At 37.9% G+C, this 25,592-nt stretch overlaps 4 protein-coding genes across 7 annotated transcripts; 1 reads left to right on the top strand and 3 right to left on the bottom strand.

The window, feature by feature from the left end:
• On the bottom strand, nt 265-3,900 carry LOC109718837 (purple acid phosphatase 15-like). Its single transcript, XM_020245279.1, has 7 exons — nt 3,345-3,900; nt 2,821-3,012; nt 1,992-2,325; nt 1,693-1,910; nt 1,070-1,260; nt 617-901; nt 265-530 (listed from the first exon to the last, which is right to left on the bottom strand). The coding sequence occupies exons 1-7, from the start codon at nt 3,619-3,621 to the stop codon at nt 420-422; spliced, it is 1,608 nt and encodes a 535-aa protein (XP_020100868.1). The 5' UTR covers nt 3,622-3,900; the 3' UTR covers nt 265-419.
• LOC109720552 (small ubiquitin-related modifier 1-like) lies at nt 4,990-8,534 on the bottom strand. Its single transcript, XM_020247758.1, has 3 exons — nt 8,288-8,534; nt 5,443-5,592; nt 4,990-5,339 (listed from the first exon to the last, which is right to left on the bottom strand). Exons 1-3 carry the CDS (start codon nt 8,363-8,365, stop codon nt 5,268-5,270), a joined length of 300 nt encoding a protein of 99 aa, XP_020103347.1. The 5' UTR covers nt 8,366-8,534; the 3' UTR covers nt 4,990-5,267.
• Nucleotides 10,441-15,015, bottom strand: LOC109718628 (UBX domain-containing protein 1-like). Of its 4 annotated transcripts, none has more exons than XM_020244965.1 (11): nt 14,879-15,015; nt 14,171-14,271; nt 13,588-13,664; nt 13,051-13,130; nt 12,523-12,580; nt 12,345-12,412; nt 12,146-12,227; nt 11,606-11,686; nt 11,415-11,501; nt 10,900-11,019; nt 10,441-10,818 (listed from the first exon to the last, which is right to left on the bottom strand). In XM_020244965.1, exons 2-11 carry the CDS (start codon nt 14,262-14,264, stop codon nt 10,627-10,629), a joined length of 939 nt encoding a protein of 312 aa, XP_020100554.1. In that variant the 5' UTR covers nt 14,265-14,271; nt 14,879-15,015; the 3' UTR covers nt 10,441-10,626. The 4 variants fall into 4 exon arrangements, with proteins under 4 accessions (XP_020100554.1, XP_020100537.1, XP_020100545.1 ...); XM_020244948.1 differs by having other exon boundaries at nt 10,441-10,813; XM_020244956.1 differs by having other exon boundaries at nt 10,441-10,813; nt 13,057-13,130.
• LOC109725592 (pentatricopeptide repeat-containing protein At1g04840-like) lies at nt 16,490-18,819 on the top strand. Its single transcript, XM_020254866.1, has 2 exons — nt 16,490-16,757; nt 16,867-18,819. Exons 1-2 carry the CDS (start codon nt 16,490-16,492, stop codon nt 18,312-18,314), a joined length of 1,716 nt encoding a protein of 571 aa, XP_020110455.1. The 3' UTR covers nt 18,315-18,819.

Genomic DNA, 25,592 nt, shown 5'->3' with positions numbered 1-25,592 from the left:
TTTAAACTATCTAAAATATCTAAAAATCAAATTTCATGATTTTTTGACAACACTAACCGAATGATCAAAAGGTGACAAAATTTTGCAGATTTGCAGTTTTGCAGATTTCAAGTAGTTTTCAAAATTTTGTTTTCATAACACACTCCAAACTAGTTTCAAACTTTTCTCTTTTGGTTTCTCAAACTCTCCATATTCCTTGCTAAACAAAAGGATTAAGCCTCATAAATTACTCAAAAAAGATCAATCAATCATGCACAGGAAAGAAACACTATTGATCTGATTATTTCATCATACATTCAATTATTTACTTCTGTTTATCACAATCCCTGTAAGCTTACATTATTCTTCAATCTGAATTTCCAGCTTTAACAAAAGCTTCATTCGAACGCCTAGATCGCTAATCAAACAAATCTTTTCGGTTAATGGGGGCACTTCTCAGGCTCCCTGACTATATAAATCTCATCTCCTGCATCGCCGTATAGATCTTGGTTCCGATGCCATGTCCACAAAGCATGAGTCTCATTCTTCACCTACAAATATCGCAGCAATTTAACGCATTATCTCGTTGATTTAAATGCTTTGAAATGCAAAAACAGTTGTAAACTAGGCCTGGTACCTCTACGATCCCGTGGCCAAAGCTACTCTCGCGATAAGCGCTGTACTCGGGCTGGCGGTCCCAGCAGAACTTGCCTGCAGCTGGGCCCGACGTGAAGTTGAACGCGCAGAAGCCGCCCATGTACTCGTCAGGTGTTGTTGATGGGTCAGGGCAGTTGTCAGGGTCATCTGCGTGGTTGATCGCCATCTTCTCCCGGTTGCCGCCATCCCCGACTGTGATGTAAACTGGACCGCAGGGGTCCAATTTGTAGTTGTAGACACGGTTCGACCGTTCATAAGCGTGAACCTGCATATATATAAAGGGAAATATCGATAACCTACAGCAGGTATTGTTGCCATAACTAAATTTATAATGCAAACTACTTAACTACAGTTAAGTGAGTTTGTATATTTTGCAGAAATAAGGTAATTGCAGAGGCGAAAATTGTCACAAAAAATGTGAGAGTAGAGTTACATGTCCATTGAAGACAACGTCGACACCGTATGAGTAGAGGAGATCCTCCATTTCCACCCTCATGCACTCCGCTTCCCTGTAGTGGGCTTTGTAGGTGCTGTACCATGGCGGATGCCAAACGGCTATCAACCAAGGAGTTACTGTTCTATCTACCTTCGCTAGATCTTTCTCCAACCACTTGTACTGCTGCCCTGAAATGAGACAAAGTGTTAAAACATTTGACGATTAGTCATGATAGTTTACAAACCAAGATTTGCGTAAATCTTTGATCATAATATTTGTAGCATTGTGACGGTACAAACCAATGAAAGATTGGTTCCTGTTTTGCAGTTTCAGAATTTACAAGACGCGTGAGATGATTATATGTTATGCCATTCCCCAAATCTACAATTTGATTGATTGAATCCCTAACTGTTTGACGCACGCAACATGCTTCATCCAATCTCAACCATGCGCGTGAGAAGGTAAGTTGTAAAATTGTTCTCAGAATTAGTCAAGCTGCCATTTTTGTTTGCGTTTACAGCAACTGCAGTTTATTTTTCTGGGTTTCCTCTTTGGATCCCCGAGAAAGAAAAGACATTCAAGGGACATAGCAATTCAGTATGAGTCTATGATGCATTCACCTGATCTGTTATAAGAAATGTATGCTCCGAGCATAATGAAATGTATTCCTCCAGTGTTAAAAGAGTAATAGAATGAGGAGAATGATCTGCTCTCTCTGGAGGGGAATGCAAATCTAGCATCGTAAGACACAAATGTCCTGTTATCAATCTGTTGTTCTATCTCATGGTTTCCTTCAATCACCATCATCGGTATTCTCGAGATAACTGGCTCCATATACCTTAAAAATGATTGCAATTCAGTTGGATCAAAGCAAATTGAAGAAACAGCGCGTAAAATTAAACGCTGGAGATATATTCACCTTCCCCAGTAGTCCCAACGTGGCTGATACGTCTCGTGTATCGGTGTATGCGGGAATGAGCAGGAATAGCAATCCGAGCCAGTTCCGTTCGTGAGATACAAGTTTGCATAGCTGACGTCGCCTACTAACACTATTAGATCAGGTTGGTTGCTTATCATGTGGTCCACCGTGGAAGTGGTATTGTATGTGAGGCCCAAATCGCCGACCACGGCTATCCGTTTAGGGTAGCTTCGAGGTCCCGAAGCAGGCATGGTTCGGAAAGCATGGACGTCGCTCATGGCTGGTAGAGAAGGATCCCCACACTGGTAGTAATACTGCGTCTCTGGTTTCAATCCTGAAAAGAAGCACAAGTAGGAGTAAGTGAAAGATACGCAAAGAGAGGTTGGAAATAACCATAACACATTGTTTATGGATATCAAGAATCAAAAGAAATCGCCAGAGCTGACGAAGGATTCTGCGAGATCATATATTTAATGTGTTTGCGGGATATTACATATTATGCGTGCTAGTCATTTTACTCGAAAGAAAGTACATGTGTATTGGAAAAATGCGTGCCGTAACATGAGAAAAGATTGTATCGGAAATGAGATATATATAACAAATTAAAAGAAGGCTGAGAACAACATGTTCTGTATGAGAATAGGGCAAATTATAGGAGAATTTCGTGTGCGTTAGCCTATGTAATTTGATAGTTTTGAGAACAATTTGGATTGCCTTTTTCATTTGTCTTAAGCAACACCGTAACACAAAGGAAAAGAGAAATACCTGTAAAACAAAATCTTAAATAACTCTCTGAAGAGGTTCACAGAGAATAAATCCGTAAAATTACCTTTGAGGCGAACATGATGGATGATTCCAGAGGTGTAATTTTGGAGGCCTTCGAAGGGATAAAGTTGGTTGTAAACAAGTGAATGCCCAGTAGCTTTGCGAGTTAACGAATTCTCAGAGTAGCCATAGCGAACAATGCTCGCGACGGTCTTAGGATCCAACAGCTCAACATTCTCCCCGATTTGAAATTCCCCTACAATCAGGACAAAGGAAGAAGCCTTCGATGAATAAAAAAAATGCTTCTTTTGAGTTGAAATCTCATCCGAACAGAACGTCCTGATTCCAAATCTCACGAGACCCATCATGATCAAAACAGCAACCTCTGCCCAATCAATTCAAAGGTCGCATCTTGGACCTATCGAAATTCTCGAGCGAGCTCCGACGTAAGAGGGAGTCGGACAAATCAAGGGTCCAATTCATCAAACTCAAAAAAGACCCTTTTTTGAGCAGAATTTCACACAGACATAAACACATACGGTTTACGGGCGACTGAGTACGCGAAAACGAACAAAGGAAGCAGAAGACCTGTGATCCAGGAGATCCACACGGAGTCGGCGGCGGCCGAGAGCGACACCGAGACCTGCTCCGGCTCCCATCCCCTCACGCTCCTCTGGACTCGTGGGTCGGAGTCCGGCAAGTCTACAGCGTGTCCGCGGAAGACCCTGTCGTTGAGCGGCGCAGTTGCCGGGGTAAAAGGCCCGTCCAAGGTCGTCGGAACGGCCGCACCGAGAACCAGCAGAGACATCACGGCGGCCACCGCCGCCGCCATGGATGATAGAGGATGTGTGGCGCGACTCCGCATTGTATGGTATTGGGGTTGAGAGAGAGAGAGGGGGTGGGGATTTATAGTGGGGAGGAGGGGGAGGAGGAGGAGGGGAAAGGAAGGGACCACGGCCGTTACGTGGGGTTCCCGTTCCCGCCATCTTTTAAGATCAACTATTAACGGCTACTTTTTTTGGGGTCAACGATGGGAACACTACGTTGGAGAACAAAATTGAAAACTACGTTGGGCTGTTTTTAAGGGGGGGGTTGCGCGGGTGGATTGAGCAAGAAAGTCAACGTGCTGAGCTGGCAATGGATGGGTTTGGTATTAACTTTATGGGAGTCAGAGAAAACGGTGTGTATAGTCACGTGGGCAAATATGTTATTCATAAAAAGATGCACCTGAAGATCTATTTTATGTAAGTAGTCGAGATCCCTCGTTCATGAACTCCCATTCACTGTCACGTTTCAATTTTATTTTACCAAAGGCTAATAATTTTTTAAAAAAAAATTTAAAAAATTAGCCCCCATAAGGACCGTATAGTAGATGAATCACACCAATTCTTTAATTGCACCAATTTTGTCATTTTATTTTGGTTATAAGTTGTCTCGCCTGATTATATTACAAATTGAACATGAAAATTTTATTTTGTGTATCTCAAAATCTAGTTACTTTTTCCCATTAATGCATTGTCGCCTCCGGTTAATTTGGGCATCCAGGTGGAGTTTTTTTTTTTTTTTTGAGAGAGAGAGATAGGTAGCACGCTACCCGCTTCGTTTATTTTATTTAGAAATAAACTTAGCTGAAAATATAAATCAACTAATATTCAAACTTGGGTCTCGAATACCAACCACCAACCCCTTTGCTACTTGCTCTACGGCCGGTCGGTGTCCCGGTGGAGATGTTACAATTTGTTATCAGTAGACCTATGTATTGCATTAAAAATAAAATGTTGAAAAAAACAAAAATCCAAACAATCCCTTACCATAAAAAGTTGCACTTTACTGCTAAGCGACTTGAACGAGCCCAAAAGTTTTAAGTCGATACATGCAAATGCTCTTGCATGTTACACACACAAATGACAATTTCAATTTATCCAAAAGTTTTTAAGTCTATACAAGAAAATACGCTATTATCATGTTACAGACGAGTCACAACTGCTACTACCAAAAGGCCCAATAGTTGAGAGGATCTCCAACCAACTTCACAACTCCGTTGTGCGAAATCACATTCAAAGAGCCAAGCACCACTGTAGCACAATTCGAATTTAAAACTCGGTAAAAAGAAATACTATCCTTCTGCAAGACTAGGAAAAGATTGCTCTAAAACGCTGCTGATGCGCCGACAACTTAAATTTGTCAAACAAAGATTGATCTGCCAAAGTACATGCTAGCATATCACCAGATATGAGAAGGTACCTACATGGAGTAGGTGAAGAACTAATCTTTCTTCAAACTAACGAAGGTGATGATGGATGATTACCAAAGTAAATTCATCAAACAATTCACAATCTTGCAAGAGGCACAATAAACCTCAGAAATATCTGGCACGGTATTAAAAGCCATACACAATTAAGAACCTAAATCATCAAACAAACTTGTCCAGATCCAACCATCCATTATAGTTTGCTACCTCTCTACAATATTCTTGCTATTTCATAGGAAAGACGGAAGCTAAGTAAACTCCTAAGCACTCGCCGAAGTTCCACCAGTCTGGTGGAGCATAGCATCGATCTCATCACCATCTTCCATCTCCAACTGAAACAAACAAGACATTTTCTTAAATTATTAGAAAAGGAATGAGGGGATTAATTTCAAAAAAGTTAAAAAGTAATATGGTTGGAGAGAGAGAAAATAGTACTTCGTCTGGGGTCTGCTCGCCTCGCAGCCTGCGTCCATCAAAGAGGAAGGCAATGGAATTGAAGTCCACAGACTGGCGGTCGCAGTAGGCGTTCATAAGCTTCCTCAGCTGAGTGCTCCGCTTGATCCTAAAAAACACTTCATTCCCATCCTGTGGATCCAAGAAAGGGGGGAAAATATTGTATGTAGCAACATTTCAGAGGAGAGAGTAACAGACAAGTAAAACTACAAAAAAAGTTCCAAACCAGTATCATAATAATCAAACTGAATAACCAAAAAGTTGTCCTGAAAGGATATCCACAACGAAATAAAATGCACCGTTCAAGGTACATATATATATATACACTATACCTAAAGGAAATAATGGATTAGCATCATTTGTTAGCACTAAAGCTTTGTTTGGTTCGGGATTAAGTAAGAACTAGTTATTTCAAAGATAGGGTTAAGTTCAGGATTAAGCCTGAAATAGACCAATTTTGCGTTTGGATGATAATTGAGTTGTTCCCGGAATTAAGAAAAATAGCGTTTGAACAAATAAGATGAAATAAGAAGAATAGTGAGTAGTTATAAATAGAAAAAATAATTTTGCCCTAATTATTATATTTGAATTAAAATTTTTTTACTTTATATTTAAAATTTAAAATTTAAATAGATAACTTTTACAATTAAAAAATTCAAAATTTAAATCTATATATTTTTAAATCTCAAATTTAAAAATTTAAAATTTTAAACCAAATCTAACAAATATAAAATTACAAATATAAAATGTCAAATTTAAAATTTAAATAATTAAAAATAACAATTTAAATTTTACATTTTAAATTTTAAATCAAATCTTAAGTTACAAATATAAAATGTCGAATTTAAATTTAAATGATTAAAAATAATATAAAATTTAAAATTTAAAATGTATAATTTAAAATTTAAAAATATAAATATTAATTTTAACATTACAAATTATAAATTTTAAAATTTAAATTTTAAAATTAAATAGAGGTGGGGTTAGCTAACCCCACCCCCGGAATAGAGGGGTGGGTTTAGCTAATCCCACCCCCCAAAAATAGTGTTTGGGTTGGGTTGGGTTGGGTTTGGGCAAACACTAGCTAAGAAAAGATAATTAAGAACAAATTATAACAATCAATAACCATTGACTAAGCAGTTCTCATTGGCTCCTTTGGTTGCGATAACAACCAAAATTTTGCCTAGTGAATTGCAAAAAAGAGCCTGTTAAAACGGACATAACATTAATCAAATGAACCTGCTTTCCAACAAGCTAGTTCACTTCGCAATAAGACTTTTCAGCCAATCTCAAATCTTCACCCAACCAAAAAAAAGGCCTGCTTTGAAAGAAATTCAATCAATCTTAACGCCTCCACAAATGGCAAAATAGCAACAAAAACAAAATTCACAAAGTCGCCCGCACAAACAATCAAGCAACTGCTAACTTACATGTATCATGATCAACAAAAGAACAAAAGAAGAAAAAACAGTACTGGTGAATGGTAAGTATCCAAGAACTACCTAGTCACCCATTTTGAACAAGTCCAATAAAAGAAAATAGCAAAAAGCAAAACGCAAAAAAAAAAAAAAGGAAAAGAAGAAAGAATGAATACCACATTATGCACCTACTAAAATTTATGCCAACAGAACATTTACAAGTTTTAGATGAAAATTTGTGTATTTTCGAGTTGATATAACAAGGCCATAGTAGATAATGAATCTTGTAAATGTCACATTGTTCCCTGCTGTCCATCATTCCACAATTTTAATAACTTGCATAAACAAAGAGAGGACGGAGCAAAAGGATGGATTGGAGCATAAGGGAAGAAAGACCTCATAAAGAGTCGCACATTTGAGCAATGCATAAGATTATAAGTGGATGCTATGTGAAGATTATAAGTGGATTTCAACTGTGCAAAATTGAAATATGGTTCACTGATAACATTAATAAGTATTTTCAGAACATGCCGGCCGGTAATACTGTAATATTTTCAGGATAAGTCGCAAATACTATCAGGAATGGAATATGCCGAAAATACTATTGTATCGCAAATATCTAATGCTATAGATGTATACAGGCTAGTGACGCAAGATTAAAGTCGTGCAAGAGATCTCAAGTTGGAAACAGGAAAGAGATAGGAAAGAGAATGTCAGCGAGGCAGTAAGAGAGGAAAAGAAAGAGAGGGAGCGAGTAGGATAGTAGTAATGAGAGAAAATTTGGTTGCTAAACTCGGGAGAGGATACAAAACTAAAGAAGCAACTGCAAAACACTGAGAGTTCAAAAGTGCGGAGTTATCTAATTTCGGCATACTTCCTAAACCAATACTTCAAAAATGTGCAGTGTCTATTCGGATTCGCTTCCTAGATGGAAGCCCCAAGGCCAAATCCCTCACTCTCCTTCATTTGTTTGGGTTCGAATTATTTTCACATATTTGAATTGGGATACCGTTCGATTAATCAACAACAATTCTGTCAACTTTACATGACTCTATTCATTCTCCGGGCAAAAAAAGTGTGAATTTTGTTGCCAACAAACCACAAATCGCAAATTAAAATAATGCAAATTAATTCTCAACAAAATTTACAATTCCACTGATCAAAATAATGCAAATAAAAACAAATTAAATGTTGAGCAGTATCCAAAATAGACTATAATTGGGGAATTTACAATCTTCACCCAATTATCAACACAATCATAGGATAGAGAACCCTAGAACCTAAATTACAAATAGAATCGAGTAAAGAGTGTCATCAACAACAAAATCTCACTAGTATCTTTCATGATCACATCATAATAACTTCAAAAAATTACCAAAATAATCGAATAAAACAGGAAAACTCCTTACCTGCCCTTTGACCTTGAGATTGATGTGCGCGGATTGATCCGCGGGCTTCTTGTCCTCGTCCTGTCCCGCTCCCGACATCTTCAAATCGCACAAACCCTAACCCTAGAATTCCCCACCCGTCTAGGGTTTCTTACTTCCCCGAAATTTTCTCCAAAAAAAAACCTAAAAACTCGATTTCGCTTAATAATTATATAATTAATAATTTAAATAATAATTAATTAAAACGAAGGGAAAGCGAAAAGACGGAGCGAGTCGAACCGGCAACTTCCCGCCTCCTTTTATACTGCGAGTTTCAGAGTCGGATTTAATAACTTTTTCAAGTCCGCCCCGGTGGGGCCCGCAGGAAAATTTCCGCACGAAACTTTTTATGCGAGAATTTGGGGGGGTGAAATATGCACAGAGCCCCTCAACAACATTCGTTTTGGAAAACGGTCCCCGAATTACTCCAGAAATTTTGTACCGAAATTAACAAATTTCATTATCTATCAGATTTTAAAATAAACATCCCCATTGGCTAAAAATTGATAAGTTCTTAAATTGCACAAACATTTTAACGCGAATTAATTTTTTAAAAAAAAAAGAGTTTGGGGGCTAAGTTTAGAATACTCTATAGGTGAGGGGCTTTTCATATATTTTCACCGATCGGAATTTGTGGGATGTGGAGCGGACGTTGGTGATCCGAACGGCTCCGAAACGAACGGTTAAGATGGATTCATCCGGATCGTCCGCATAGTAGAAGTATGGGTGGGGTGCGTATACAGCGTTGTCGCGGGCGGTGCGTACTCCGCACGCAGGGTTTCGAAAAGTACGAATTGAATTTCAAAAAAAAAAAAAAAACGGACGGCGCATTTTAGCGGCGCGATATTCGAGATTCGTCCTTATCCCCGCGCACGTTAGCACGGGCCGAGTGTATCACGTGTTGGGTTTGTTATTAATTAATAATAATTACTTTGTACACAAGGAAAGCTTTGTTAATTGCAAATTTAGTCCTCAAGTTTTATTAAATATCACTTTAGTTCCACACTTTTAAATCTGGTTATGACTTATCATTAAAAATATATACTTTTTTAAAGTAAAATAATTAAAACGAAAAGCTTTTTGCTGTATATGATTGTATCCCTGTAAACTTTTTAATCTGACATAAATAATATTATCTTGGTCTTAATTCACAATTTTAAAGAATAGTTTGAAACCAGTTAAATCAAATATACAAAACTAAACAAATTGCTTATAAATACATGGTGTTCTATATATACACATGTTTAAATATTATAATAATTTTATGAAAATGTGAAAATGATCTGATTTAAAAATATTATTTTGTCCGCGCAGATATTATAAGAGTCCAGTTGTTTACTATTGGTGGCAGAGAGGCTTTCGTGCTATCAAGTTGTTTTCAATGATGCGGCTTTTAAATCGACGATTGGTTTCGTCAGACTTGATCTACACTATTGAAAATATTTGAAAACTAAATTTCGTAATTTTTCGATATCATTTACCTATCAAACAAGTGATCTAAAAATAAACGGTTAAAAATAAAAATCTCATAAAAAATAATGATAAAAGATTTGAATTTAAGGTTGGTACCTTTCAACTTACTTTAAATAGTGAAAAAAAATTCTATAAAAATTTCATCATATTTGGATTATTTTATACCCTTTAGTTCACAAACGCATCACATCGACAATTCAAATTGTCAATTTTTAGACCATTTGATAATAAAATTTTGTTTCCAAATACTTTCAATAGTGCAGACAGAATCTAACGAAATCGATTGTTAATTTTGGAAGCCGCATTATTGAAAACAACTTAATAGTACAGAGGCCTTTGCGCTACGGATTTATAATTACAAAACATGATACCTATTCATAATTCTAATTAAATTGTGACTAGAGAAGTATAAGAGCAATATTAAGCGCGCAGAGCTACTATACTATCAAAAGCATAGTGGATTTGATGCTTCCTATTTTTTGATTTTTGGATCAAGAATTGTACGGTTGGAATGATTGCGGTCCCACCTAGTGTTGAATAGTACTCCTAAGGTTGAATAGTCCCTACAAGGTAATAGTATTAATCCAAATATTAGAAATGATTAAAGGGACTGATTTAAGGGTTAAAAAGTCGAAAGTGTCAGATCCTCTATACTTCCGATAGCATAGTATCTCTACTCATATTAGGCACCAACATTTAAGCAAACAACTAATAATAAGTTTGAGTTGCTAAAAGTTAGATACATTAGAGTTGCATTTGTGGATGTAATTGTGTTACATTTACTCATGCAGGGAAAGCCATATTCATGAGAAACTTCAGAGGTGGAGAGTAGTTGATCTGCAGATGAATTAGTAACCATCCACTGACAGAAGTCCAAAGAATGGATTGGTTAAAGCTGAATGAAGCTCCAATCCTGCAGATCTTAGAGCTTCCATGTCGACTTTCGCCCTCGGCAGAAACAAGTATCTGTCGCCGTCGATCCATTCGAAGCCGCATAGCTCGAGAAACTCTACACCTCCTTTCAAACACCCAACTCTTTCCTTTTCAGAGCAGAAAAGAACAGCAATCAGAAAACATGAAACAAGCAGCAGGTTCAGATAATTCTGATTCGGAAAGCTCACGTGAAACTTCGGATTGCTCAGTCGAAGTCTTCTGAACTTCTCCTCATCGGGAGAATTCACAATGTTTCCGATGATTTTGAGAAGCGTTTCGAAGGCTCTCTTGACTCTAGCATTGTCGTCCTGATAACGTAGATAGTAGTCACGGTACGAAATGCCATGCAAAAATATCTACGATAATATTCAATTGAAAAGAGTAAAGAAAAAGTGGGTGTGACCATGTAGTCTCGACGAATTTTTGTGATCTCTTCAAATATAGGGATTAAACATGCCAAGAATTAGGAAAATTCGAGTTCAAATTGCAATTTTGTCAAAAGTTCAGAGATTACTCGTGCATTTAGCAGCACAATTAATGCAGGGAACCAGTATGCAAAGCAGATTCTAGTTCTAAGTTAATAAGGTAAAAAAGAAGTAATATTGACAAGAATGTATAAGAAAAATTAAGATAACTCGAGCAATTGACAAGTTCTTTTTCCTTCTTGATTCTAATAATGTTAGTATTATTGGCAAAGATTTACCTTGTAATTTCTTTTTAAATTTCGAAGACAATCTCTCAGTTCGGCCTTTGTAACACGCTTAGCAGGCAACTGTCTAGGCGACTGTCTCTGCACATTGCAATCAAATTACAAAAAAATAACTTTTAGATTGAATTACATAATACGAAAGTTTTCGAAATGTTTGTTTTTTTTTTTGAGACATTAGATTACACCTGTTCTTCCACACGAGGTGTTGCGGGTTTTGAAGCTCCCAAATCTTCGTATGGTACGCCAAGCTTCCTCTTTCTTTCTGCCTATATTCAAATTAACCGAATGACGTCTATATGTGCAAATAATTCTAAATATCGTTGATGAAAGGCGAGATACACTTTTCTTTTTGGTTGAAATTTTTGCATATTTGGCCCTGCAAAATTGTCTATCTGCATGAATTATACATTCACAGCACGAGGCTCTTGGTGCTTCTGACATTTCGTGTGTCAGATATGCATTGTGAAATAGTGTGAGCCGATTTGATGGGCCAAAAGATTCTTGTCCGACAGCACGCCAAGATGAACTCATGCAGATCTTAACATGGACACAATGTGCGAAAGATGAGGTGCCAATTGTAACACTTGAAAAAACTGGGCAGTAAATTGAAACCTCCTAAAGAGTTAGAGAAGCACTGGTGCAACATTTGGCCTGATTCGAAAATTGTATGCGAAATTTCCTTAGGTAATGCACACTCTAAGGGAAGGAAAGCCAAAAAAGGGGACCTTGTCATCTTCTAACTGCTGTCGAACTCTCTCTCTTGCTCTTTTCTGCTCCTCCTCTTTAGCTTTTAGCAATGCCCTCATTCTGCGCTAAAAAGAAGACACCAAAACAGCACCTGAGTAATGTTATATAGTTAAGATCAAAGACAACTTTCCACAAGGATTAAAAAAAAAAAAAGAAGATAAAAGATAATCTACGAACCGTTTTCTTTCACTATCATCCTCAACTCTCTTTGACTCCATAAGTTTTCCAGCAGATTGTGTTATTTCCTTCATAGAAAGGGCCGAGTTACAGAAGCACAAAATGTATGTCTCTTGCTTCCAAATTTAGTTATCAGAAAAGAAAGATATTGGACGAAAGAATAAGTAAAATTAAGTACCTTCTCCTTTTCTCTTTCCGATCTGTTTTTATCTAATTTCTTCTGAGAAGCTTGTTCCCTGTAAATGATATGGAGATTCAGAAGCTGAGGTACTGTTAAATTAGTAATATTCCCTTCTGCAAACAAACTGAAAGCTTGGTTTCTACAAAGACAGGTAGAAGCGAGGTGGTGGCATCTTTCATTAATAAACAACTACAAGCGAATGGTTGCGGTACGAATGATTTCATAATGGTCATTTTTTCCGCAATTAAACCACCTAGCATAGTTTATAAATCATTATTATGACTTTTACAGACGCAGTTTCTTGGCATGGACAGAACTTAACTGATCTAATCTGATTAAGATTGTCAGAAAAAGAGAATGTTCTCTTTCTTCAAATCTACGAGGTGTTGAAAGCATCTTATAAGACCTAAAATACCATCATAGCAGGTTTCTTCTTGTACATTAAAAAAAACAAAATGCTATGTTGCAGTTAATGCACTTTCTCTATGTGTGATAACAAATACAAAATGATGGAAAAGGATAGACCGTAGCTTATGCGCCTTAAGCTTCACTTCCTCTGAAATCAATAACGAATTTCCACTTTCAATCTTGATTTCCTTAGGCACCTAGCACCAAAAAAATAGCGAAATCAACTAAGATTTTCTTAGTGGGTTTTCTCCAAAAAAAAAAAAGTGAAAAATCCCTAGTGGGAACACATAACACTCCCTAGCGACCCAATTAAAAGTTAAAACTATTCATACCTGTTATGAATGTATAGCTGATCTATAATAATACATTCTTTCAATTTGTATCGCTTAATATGGGGTAGCATAAAATTTGTTGGTTTCACTTAAACCATACTAATTCAGTCTAAACCTGGTGTACCTGAACAATGAATGGGGTATTAATAAGTATTCGACGATTTCTAACATATTTATCTATAATATGGTCAATGATATAAAAGGATGGATTATGCAGAGCAGTAGTGTTCAGTATAGATGTGCAGTAGGAGAGCTCAATTTTGTCATACAAAATTAGAGATCCAAACTTAGCGCAGAGAATTCATAATAATAATGTTATTACCAGCGGAATCTGATCGATATCCGGATCATTTTCATGCTCAATAACCCAATTTACGGCAGCCTCAATACTACAATTGCCTGAAATAGCACCACGAATGAAGATAATCTGATTGGTAACGCACAAAGGTAGCGTCTGCACAAGCATTCTTTTATTGCAAGACAAATAACGGAAGAGAAAAAACAATAGCAGCAAGTAAGAGGAACATAATAAGGCGACAAGAAATAAACCGACGATTACACTTTATCCCTTGAGTTTTGTAAAATGTAGGTCCTTACAGTAAAACAAGAACAAAATCGCAGATCTTCATTTCTCTACAAACCTTCCTTAAGTATCTGCAATTTCAAGCTATAACATGAGTTCTATCTTTTGCAGCTGGTGTAAGTAACAGTTTGCTTAATACTTCCGCTTCATTGAGATTTCACAGATAAATTTCTACTTTCTGAAGAACCAAGAAAAACAGCTTTCTAAGGGTGCACACAAAGTAGTTAAGAATCAAAATTGAATCCTGCAGTGTACTGTGTATGATCACAAGCAGCAATAAGAAGAGTAAGCTAAACAGAGAAAGAACAGCAGGACAGATTACCAGAAGAATGAAGTGCCCTGGTCGCGCGGGCCGTCGGAAATCCCATCAACTCAAGTTGCCGAAGCATGACTTTGTCGACTTCCGGGACGGCCATCTATCAACTACAAAATTTAACAGGGAAGAAAAAAGAAAAGAAAATCAAATAGAACAAAATTTACAAGAAATTGCTACTAGCCTACAAACATTAAAAATAAAAAAGGATAATGCATGAATAAATAAATCAAGTGGAGACAACTTAAAACTATAATTCAATTCCTACAGTTACGATAATTGCATGCAATATACTAACTACGCATTCAGATATTAATGTCAGAGTATTGTCGTCGACTGATTCAAATCAAATAAATTGAAAAATTGGATGATTGTTAAATATAAAAAAAATATCAGTTGTTTCGCATGGTATCGGAGCAAGAGTTTATGAGTTCGAGTTATGCTATGCCCCTAACATTATTAATTTCCTCTATTTTAATTCAAGTTCACGTTATCATGAATCTTGTAAAAAGTCTGGAGCCCAAACATGACGGGGTGTCAAATATAAAAAATATATAAACACCGTTCTCGACAAGCTTAAACTTTTAAAGCATAACAGCTGTTTCACAGTAGTAAAATGAAAATGGTCAACACAATTTTACCTGTAATTTTTTTTGAAAAAATTGAAAAAACAACTGCGATACCAAACGAAACCTAAATATGATTTGAGATGCTTACATATCGATTGTGAAAAACTTGTGAGATCAGAGAAGGGGGGGATCGAGATCTCTTCTTTCTTAGCCTCTCCCAAGAGATTACTACTACATGGGATTTTTAAAGAGTCGCATTAGTGAGGAGAGGCTCTACATTTCTCCTTAATCAGAGGAAACACCAACACTTTTCTTCTCTTTCACTTCATTCTTTTCTTTGGAGGGATTTATACCTTTCCCTCTAGAGAGGGTTCTTACTTGTAGAGTGAAAAAAAATAAATAAAAAATAAAATTTAATTGAAGTTTTCTTAAATTTATTTTTTGAATAGAAATTGGAAGAAAAATTATGTTCAGCAAAGTTTTTTTTTTTTTTTTTGTTCTGAGATAGGTTGCATGTTATCCGCTTCAAACTTAGCTGAATATGTGAATCAATTAGGATTCAAACTCGATATTTCGGATACCAATCATCAAGTCCTTTGCCATTTGCGCTAGATACGGTCAGTATGTTCAGCCAATTTTATCGCAAACTATTTACATATTACAATATAAACAGTAAAGAAATAAATAAAAAACAAAAATACAGATATCTCAGCAGGTCCTACATCACATCATGTAACATAATTAAAATTTAGTTGTATTCTATCAATCTATAATTAAATACATATATTATTATATTTGATTTTTTTTAATAATTTTATTTTAAGTATCTGTCATTAAATAAAAATAATTTAAAAATAAAATTTATGGTACAAATAAAGGGAATATAATGTTTTATTGTTTAACAGTTAATACTTTGGAATTTGGTAAAAATGAACTTTTACTCTGACTTTCTAATCTTTGCAAGTTCTAATTTTTGTGTCTACTCTTTTACTCTACTTAGTATTTGTAAAATATGTGTATAAATTAATCAAATATCTACAATACTTCCATATGATTATGCACCAGCATATAATCTATAAGAGCAATTTTTTTTTTTTTTTTTAAAAGACTCTCATCAATGGAAATATTTAGTAATTCCCCTTCCTCCATTGCTTTGGTAATTACAGGTAATGAGATAAGAATTTAAGTGTCCATCGAAACAGGTCATGCCTATCAAATATTAAGATGATATGATTATCATAGTAATGTCGTGACTCAAATTCTCTTTTTTTTTAAAAAAGTAAATAATTATACGAATAAAGCTTAAAAGTAATTACAAAGGTATATTATAAGTAGTTAGAATATATTAGTGACAAATACATTGCAATTATTAGAGTTCAAAATTTCAAATAACTACAGTTTAAGTGAAGATTATTTCGTCCTTAAACCGTTTGTTTTTATAGTTATGAAATTAAAGTTCGTTCATTTTTACTATTTATTTGGCCAAAAAGCAAAGAACTTATAAAATCATATTTATATTAGATAAAATAGAACTGGAACGAAAATATATAGAAATATATTTCTGCGATTTTTAATAAGACTGATATATAAAACACAATATATAAAATAAATATTTTTTTATCGTACTTTTTCGTGTAAAGCACAAATATACGTAACAGAAGACTATTTGATTGACGTAGTTGCAACTGCACTGCACTGCAAATCTATACTTAGACGAGGCCGGGCAACTGCGGCGCAACGAGTCCGCGCACTCTGCTTCATGATCTCGCCGTCGCCGCCGCCGCCGCCGCGTGTTTCGTGGGAGCGCGACCTCCTCGGCCTCATCCGCGCCTGCTCCAGCTCCCCTCCTCTACTGAAGCAGATCCACTCCCACCTCCTCCGCCGCCACCTCCTCCGCCGCCACCCTCGCCTCTCCCTCGCCTCCTCCGCTCCTCCCCGCTCCCTCTCCCTCTATCCCTCCTCCCCCCACACCGCCTCTCCTCCCCTTCTCCCTCCGCTCCGCGGCCGCCGCCTCCGCCGCGCCGCCCGCGCCCTCCACGCCGCGCCCTCCTCCGCGCCCTCGACCTTGACCCCTTCGTCGCACCTCCCTCGGCCCACGCCCATACCTCTCCCTTCGCTCCCCCGCCTCGCCTCCAGCTGTCTCGACGAAACCCCGCTCTGCACCGCGCCTCCAACCCCTCCTCTGGAACGTCTCCCCTCTCCGCCCTCTCCCACCTCGGCGACCTCCCCGCCCGGCGCCCTTCCGCGCCATGCCCTGCCGCACCCTCGCCTCTGGAACACCTCCTCCACGCACTGCTCCACCACGGCGCGTGCGTCGCCGCCGCGCCCACCTGTTCGACCGAATGCCCCGCCAGAAACGTCGTCTCCTGGACCACGCCGTCGCCGGATACTCCCGGAACGGCGACAACGAGCGCGCCGTGCGCGCCTTCGAGGCCATGATGCCTCGGCGTCGGCCGAACGAGTTCGCCCCAGCGGCCGCCCTCTCGGCCTGCGCGAGGATGGGGGCTCTCGAGATCGGCATCCGGATTCACAACTACGTCAGGGATAATAACTTCAGCGCCGACGGCGCCGTCGGGACTGCTCTCGTCGACATGTACGCCAAGTGCGGGCGGATCGATTGCGCAGGGAGGGTGTTCGACGGAATGTCCCAGCGAGATGTTCTCACCTGGACCGCGATGATAATGGGGTGGGCGGTGCACGGACATTGGCAGAAGGCTCTTCAGTGCTTCGAGGACATGAAGTGCTCTTGCATCGAGCCGGACGAAGGGGTCTTCTTGGCCGTATTGATGGCGTGCTCGCATTCGGGCAAGGTCGAAAAGGGGCTCGAGATTTTCGATACCATGACACAGGAGTACAGGATCGAGCCAACCGTGAAGCACTACACTTGCATGGTGGACTTGTTCGGACGGGCGGGGCGGCTCGAGGAAGCTCTTGATTATATCAAATCGATGCCCGTCGAACCCGACTTTGTGGTATGGGGTGCGCTCTTCACGGCCTGTCGAGCCCACAAAAATGTAGAGATGTCCGAGTTTGCCTCAAACAAGCTTCTCGAACTGAAGCCGAGCCATCATGGTAGCTACATTTTCCTGTCCAACATGTATGCGGGGGCTGGGAGATGGGAGGATGTTGAGAAGGTGAGGGTTAGTATGAAGGACCGGGGCGTCGAGAAGGCGCCTGGTTGGAGTTGCATAGAGTTAGAGGGAAAGGCCCACAATTTCGTGGCAGGCGACCGATCACACCCTCGTAGCAAAGACATATATTGCAAGCTCGAGGAGCTCGAAGTTAAGGCAAGAGAGAAGGGATACGAGCCGAATACGGAGTGGGTGCTTCATAACATCGAGGAAGAGGATAAGGAGGATTCTTTGGGATGCCACAGCGAGAAGCTCGCACTTGCTCTCGGGCTTCTGAGCGCTCCGAAGGGAGAAGTCGTCATCAGAATAGTGAAGAACCTCAGAGTTTGCGGGGATTGCCATTCTCTGATGAAGTTCGCGAGCGAATTGTATGGGAGGGAGATTGTGTTGAGAGACCTCAAGCGGTTTCATCATTTTCAGGATGGCCAGTGTTCCTGTGGCGATTATTGGTAACTACTTTTTTGGATTGCGAGTTCATCGCGATAAGAATTGCTCAAAGTGATTCATTGGAACCCTGCACATTGCCACAGTAGGCAAGCTTTGATCATTAAATGAGAAGCGTCAACATAAGGACGGTCCAAAAAGATTAGTAAAATAAGCAATCCGATTCAACTTCGATTTGGCTATTCAGATTGTAAGTTTTTATTGCCCTCTAATTCCAACATAACTAAACGAAGAAGGTGGAGATTATCGTGTCGTCGATCGACACAATTACTAGCTTCCTCCAACAACTCCAAATTTTATTTATCTTCCCCAATAAACTGAAGATGCAAATGTGTCTATTGTAATGTTGTTGTATTTTATACTCGTGAACATTCTTTCCTTCAAACAGGAAGGTTGATCAAATTTTGAGTACTCCTAAAATAAGAGCATGGCCTCCTTACATAGATATCCATCTTTGTTTACTGAGGAGAATAATAGTTTGTGAGAAAAAAATAAAATAAAATTAAGTCTCTAAGATTTGAAATATATATTTATTGGATCTAATTTTCTATCCTAATACCGATCGTTCCTAGAGCAAATGACAAAGAGTTTGGTGGTTGGTACCTGAGGTCCCAAATTCGAATCTTGTCGATACTGGTACTAATGCGGTTCGATAAATCCACTGTGATATCTTATGAGTTCGAACTTCTGGGACGGGTTATAAGATCCGACCCTGAACACCATATGCGAAAAGAAAAAAGAATAGCACAACTATTTAGGAGAAAATAAGCTTTAAGTGATTGAAAAGGACGCAACAACCTTTGAACGTCGGATCTTCTCGACTAGACCTGTACTTAGTTGTACATTTATTACAGTGAATGGAACCTACCCAGGAACTTCATTCAGTTTCGTGGTCAAATAAAGAGACTAAGAATGGATTACGGAAAAGAAAAGAATCAGCCTGAAACAACCAAGCCATTTATGAAATTCGAAATCTAATACACGACATTTTAAACATAAAGATTGGACGTTAGCAAAACAATCCCAACATGTATAAAAAAAGTGTTAGATTAAGTAAAAAGGATCAAACCTAAGAATTCTAGGAAAACTTTTCTTTTACACCTGTTCTCTTACGCTAAAGTATACAGTAGGCAATCTTTGTTTTTTGGTAACCTCACAAACTTACCTATTGCCTAGATGTTCGCGAGTTCCATAGTGTATCACGTATACACTATCCGCCAACGGATCCGTCAAGCGTATTCTATTGTTATTTTAATGTACTTATGCTATACAAGAATTATTTATTTTGTGTGTAGGTGTATGAGTCTACGTATATACCATGTACTTGGTGCAAAATCTGCACATATTTTTAAAAAGCAAACAATATGTCAGATAAACAACTGTTTAGTTAGCTAGCTTTGGGTATTTAAATAGTTTAAATTTCGCCTACGAATGCGTAACTGTAAGAGCCTACTGTCTCGTACGGAGTTCTTTAATAGCTGTGGGTACTCGATGTTTGATAGTGGGAGCTGATGTCCGCTCTTACGGTCGTACTACTGCATCAGCTGAGGGAATGTTCAAATCTCAACGGGCTTTGACTGCCGTGCTTGCCCAGACGCTGGCGTTTCGTAGTACTTCTCCTACTAGCCGGGGTCAAGGACGTAAAGAACTCTAACAGGCCGTGGCCCGAGCTCTATTTAGCCCCAGCGTGGCTTACCTCCTTTAACCAATCTACTAACAAATAAAAACAAAATACTCCTAGTAATACAGAAGATAAGAAGTAAAAAACAATAAACAAAACTCACAATTGAAGACTAACGAAGAAATTTAACACTAGCTGTAACAATAATGAGGTGACGAAAAAAGAAAGGAAAGGCCCGTTGACAATTACGGAGACCGCTGCTACACGCGCTAGTAAATTCTATAACACTTAACATAGGTAGAAACAACATTCTTACAAACGAAGAACACCTTAAACGTAATCATCTCCACTTGTTGGTTTTCACTCAAGGTATACAAAATTTTGATGTACAACAATAATACACGGTTAAGTAACAATACACGAATAATCAATAATGATCAAGCGTACCCGTGAAGTTTTGATACTTTACCTGAAATTGACAAATTACGACTAATAACAACGTCAGTATATTAAAGAGTCTAAACCCGGCATTAGTATTCGGCCGATATTTGGCGCATCTTTGTAGTTAAGAACGTTGACGTCTAGCTAACGTTCTTACAGTGTCTCTAGACGACGTAATGACACCCGAGTTAAACAACTTTTGTCGAACGGGAGTTTTTCACAACGTTCGGCAAAAAGCACGTTTCTAGTAGAAGAGTTACAGTAGCGGCAGCTACTGTTCTAGTTACAAAAATGACAGTGGTTGGATTGTATTAAATGTTCAGCTTAACGTTAATACACTTTGACTTATGGGAGGAATAGTTTCATTTAAGTGACTGTTAATTTAAAAGTCTTAATGAAATGAGGTTTGTCATTTGTTCGGTCATTAGTTGTCGTGTGACAACTCATTTAATGAATTTTTTCCGCTTTGTTTCTTCCTTTATTATACGCGTTTTTTCGCTGCTTATTTATATATCGCTAGAAGTGTCTTCTGTTAGTCGACCCCGATGATTTTATTTTCCTTATAGGCTACCCCATGAACACGCTACGGCGTGTTATGTAAAGTTAAGGTAATCCGAAGTTTATTTGACGAAGTCTTTAAGACAGCGGTGATCTGCCGGAGCGCACAAATGACTATCAAAGTTGAGCGACTAGAGGAACAGTTACAGGACTTAAAATGTCTTAGTCTTTAGTTTGTTACAATTGTTCTACTTGTCGTCTACGATGCTTGTCGAATTTATCTACTCCGACGTCTTGTACTACTAGCAATAAATGGTTTCCAATATATAGTCCTTTTATTGGTATTTAACGTGCTGTTTTAGATATTTAAAACGGTATCGGGACTTTCTCTAAAATGGAGGTATTTAACGTGCTATTTTAGATATTCGAACACGAACACGTACAGGAGTGTTACCATCAAACAATAATCCTTTGAATACAGCATCGGGACTTTTCTCTATTATATAGTGGAACAATAACAATGTTAATCAATCGGTGATGTAGTTTAACATTTTTCTTACACTAGACTCGTTTCTTTTAAACTCTTACATTAGACTATACGTTGTCTCTTATTAATTAGAACTTGACTTGGTAATACGTTGGTGGACATGACCAAAGGAGGAGTCTTGAACCTTACGGAGGCGGGAGTAACTATTTTTAGATTCTTTAAAAAAACGCTCATACAAAAGTTCGAGTAGACGGACAAAATGGACACTTAATTTTTTTTTTACTCCTATACTTTTATCCAAAGTGTACTTTTATACAAACGACAGGTAATCCAATTAAGTGTTTCTTGACAACGTAATATTACTTCTGGTTTAGAGCGTTGTTTCTCTTACCTGTAATAGGTTATAGTTTATTAGTATTTCTTCGAACAATAGTTTTATACCCCTAGGTCGTAAGCAAGAAACAAGAGAATCCTGAAGAGATACCAATCTAGGTCCTGTTCAGATTTCACCACAGTTGAAAGGTATTAAACGTGGTTTATATCCGTACATTTAACTGTGAACCATAGTATAGTCAATCTAAGACACCACCCTAGTATGTCGATCTGTCTAAGAGAAAGATCAACGCTAGTCAGGTCATTAATCCGCCACACCGCCGGATCGGAAAAGTAACCTAATCTTCATACTATAAACACTCGGAGAGATCATGACATTTATAAAGATAACTTTCCAGATTTTTTTATTTCACTTAAGTTAGTCGGCCGGCTTGGCAGAAAGTATTCTTTTTACACGTGTTAATACGTTGAAAACAACTCTTGGTTTATGTACAACAAGTTTTATTCGTAGGTTTAATGGAAGTACGAATATGCCTATCTCAATTAACTTCAAAGATAGTTCGTGAAGAGCCGGAGTAAAGCTGTATAGTTTTGGACATTGTTTTTATTTTTCTATAACTGTATTCAACATTTGACAAACTTAAAAGGATGAAATATATTACTATGATAACTTATCAGATCCTGACCGTTCATATCCTTATCCTGTTGCTCCTTCCATATTCCTCTTTAATACTTTTCGATCTATACCTATACCTATCTTGTAATTCCATTTTCTACGGCATTCATTCTCTTATTTTCGTTTGACCGAAGACTTATTAGTGCCTTTTTTTTAAGAATGACCTAAATCATCTTCAAGACCTGAACAGGACACTTTTACTTTTGTCTTTTTTCTTTTTTTTTTAAATCTAGGAAGTTTTACTTCTTGTTCTTCTTGAGTTCAAGTTTTGGATGAATTCCCATTTCTACACTTGATTAGTACGAATACTCTTTATGACACTTGGTTCCCTTTTATATTTTACTAGTGGTGTACTTTCGAATTACCCTAACTTGATTTTCGTCGTACACCATCTGGTTAACTATGTGTAATATCATATATTAGTCTGGATTGATATAAGTACGAGTCAATGAAGACTTACCTACTTATTTGGGTATTTCGTATCGCCTGGATAGTTTGAAAGTACATGTGGTGTTTTAGTCACGATAGATGTCCTTTATATCGTAATTTGTCTATCTCCAGGTACTTTATCTCGTATTCGATGTTCGGAGTAGTGTATTTGTATAAACTAAAATCGTCTTTTCTTATTGTTTATTAAACGATTTGTCAATACATTCAACGTACCGAGCTACGGTCGTTTATTAGTATGATCTCTATCCTTTCTTTATAAAATCTGTCTGTGTTTTAAACAACTTAAGGACCCGGTTAAATTTGATAAGAGTCATATTTAGTGGTTAAAGTCATAAGTACGTGAAACGTTGGGTTTAATGCATATTAGATGAGGAATGCGACGTGATCTCTAAGAAGGTAATTATTATACCTGGTTATTTGTTATTCTCTTCCCGTTTTACGATTTTTATATCTCTTCTGAAACTTTCTATATTCTAATTAATCTTGAATGAATTCAAGTTGGAGACCGAACAATACGGAAAGATGAAGAACTGTTCCCTTTAAGATGTCTCATTAATTGGTATGTTTCCTAGTCACTACTAACTTACGTCATGTCCCTTTTTCCTCTGTACCTTCTGCACCTTACGTCGGTAATAGGTCAATACTACGGTGGTGTTATCCCAGGGTCTTACCTCATAGACCTCTGACAGGATTTGAAGTTGTTAAATCGTACTTCATCGACGAGATTCCTTTGTACGTTGTATTCCAATGTTCGGCTTCTGAAAATGGTGACGTGGCTCGTCATTAATAATTTATCCTTTTAACTCTAGTAAAGCATTCAAGAGAGCATATCTGAAAGCGAGTTCTTTGGTTTTCTTACGATTTTTTCATTTGTTTAATTAAACGAATTGTCAAATTATCAATAACCTGTGGAATATCCGTAAGGTTTTATTTGCCGTCGCACCATTTGGAGTGTCCCAAGTACTTTATCTATCAGACTCGATAATATAAGAATTGTAAAAACTTCATAGACAGGACACATAGCCGACGGGTACTATTTTTTGTGAAAGTTAACAGTAACTACTTACTACTACGTCATTACCAACCAACCAGTAAAATCTTTATAAAATGATTTAGTTTTACCATCATCTCTACAATGAGAGTACTAATCACCGTGTCAACCGTACCAATTGATCTGATTATGTCCAATTTACACAATATTAACGTCTTTCTTTGAGATAACAGCATATGTATGTTACTGCCTATTATAGAAGTCAAACAAGGAGGTTTTGCAATTACTGTACCAATTAATATAGGCTGAATTCCATCAAAATGTTGCGGTTTTTTCTTTGTGTCATGAGCGTCGTAGATTTCGATGATATTAAAAAGGAGCATTTCTGTTACCCTCTGCAACTCTAGTCCATGGACATCCGTGTAACGTCGGAGGTCTCACAATGCTTACGTACAATCTATGTTAGCATCTCATAATCGGACGAATTTAATTTTGTTCGTCTTTTATTTTTGGTGCATTGAATTGGCTTTTTTTTGATAATTCTCTTCGTAAACAGCATATTTTAATGAGATTTGCATAGTTTAGATGTCTTACCCTGTGTTTTCAACTGTTTAAATCAAAAAAGACTTTACCGTTCCTGTCCGTTCTTGATGTTTTGGTTGGCTAAAGTTAGCATTCTTGTTTTGATGGTGAAGTCGTTAAGGTTTAGTACTCACGCGGTTTTCACCTAGTTTTCATACTCTAGTTTGCCATTTCAACCCCTATTAAACCATAACGTATTTTACTGGCTTTTGTCTAATTATCGACATTGTAAGCCTTCGCGTTCTTGTAAGTCTTCGACGTGATGGTAATGTCGTCAAGGTTCTGCGCCCATGCGATTTCTAGCCCGGCAGTTGCTCGGCTTGAGCTCGCTCGGTCTCGGTCGAGCTCTAGCCGAGCTTTCACAAGTTCCAGCCGAGCAGAAGCCGAGAGCACTAGCCGAGCTTTGACACCGAGTGTTTTTACAAAACGAGCTGCCCCTCCTTCAACTCGCCACATGCTAGATGGATTTAAAGACATTCTTTTTAGTGTACTCTTTCTTTTAGGTAATATAAGACGACTTTTTTTTGGTATTCTTTTTCTCTTTCCTTTTTTTTCTACTTCTTCTACTTCTAGTACCTTCTGCTTCTTGTTTGGACGACTTTCGCGGCCACGGCCTCAAGGCGGCTCTATACGCTTGCCGTTTCTTACGCGACGGCCCTCGCACGCTTGCCACTTCTGCCTTATGGCGACGGCCCGCCCCCCAGAAGCCCGCATCTCTCTCTCTCTCTCTCTCTCTCTCTTTTTTTTTTTTTTCCCCTTTCTCCTTAATCCCAACCTTTTTCGTTTTTCAATATAATAATCAATCTAAAATTAGGTTGACAATTTTAAGAGTTATCCTCACACGGAGAAGTATTTATTCAACTCGAAACGAAAAGTTTTACACGATTCTTTAATTTTTTATTATTTGACATAATAAATAAATATATATATTTATATAATATATATATATATTTAATATAATTATATTTTATTTAAATTAGCTCGACAATAGCTCGGTTTTTGCTCGCTCGACTCGAGTAAAGCTCGGTTTCTGCTCGACCGAACGCTTGCCGCTCGACCTAACAGTCGGGATGTGAATATATTGCTGTTTGAGGTGAGGTCTTTTACGTGTTATATAAATTGACATTAAAGGATTACCAGAATCATATGTGAATATATTGCTGTTTGAGGTGAAGCCTTTTACGTGTTATATAAATTGACATGAAATT

Source organism: Ananas comosus, linkage group 1, assembly GCF_001540865.1.
Source record: "Ananas comosus cultivar F153 linkage group 1, ASM154086v1, whole genome shotgun sequence".
In the NCBI taxonomy this organism is placed as follows: domain Eukaryota; kingdom Viridiplantae; phylum Streptophyta; class Magnoliopsida; order Poales; family Bromeliaceae; genus Ananas; species Ananas comosus.
This window is presented reverse-complemented; position numbering and strand designations above follow the sequence as displayed.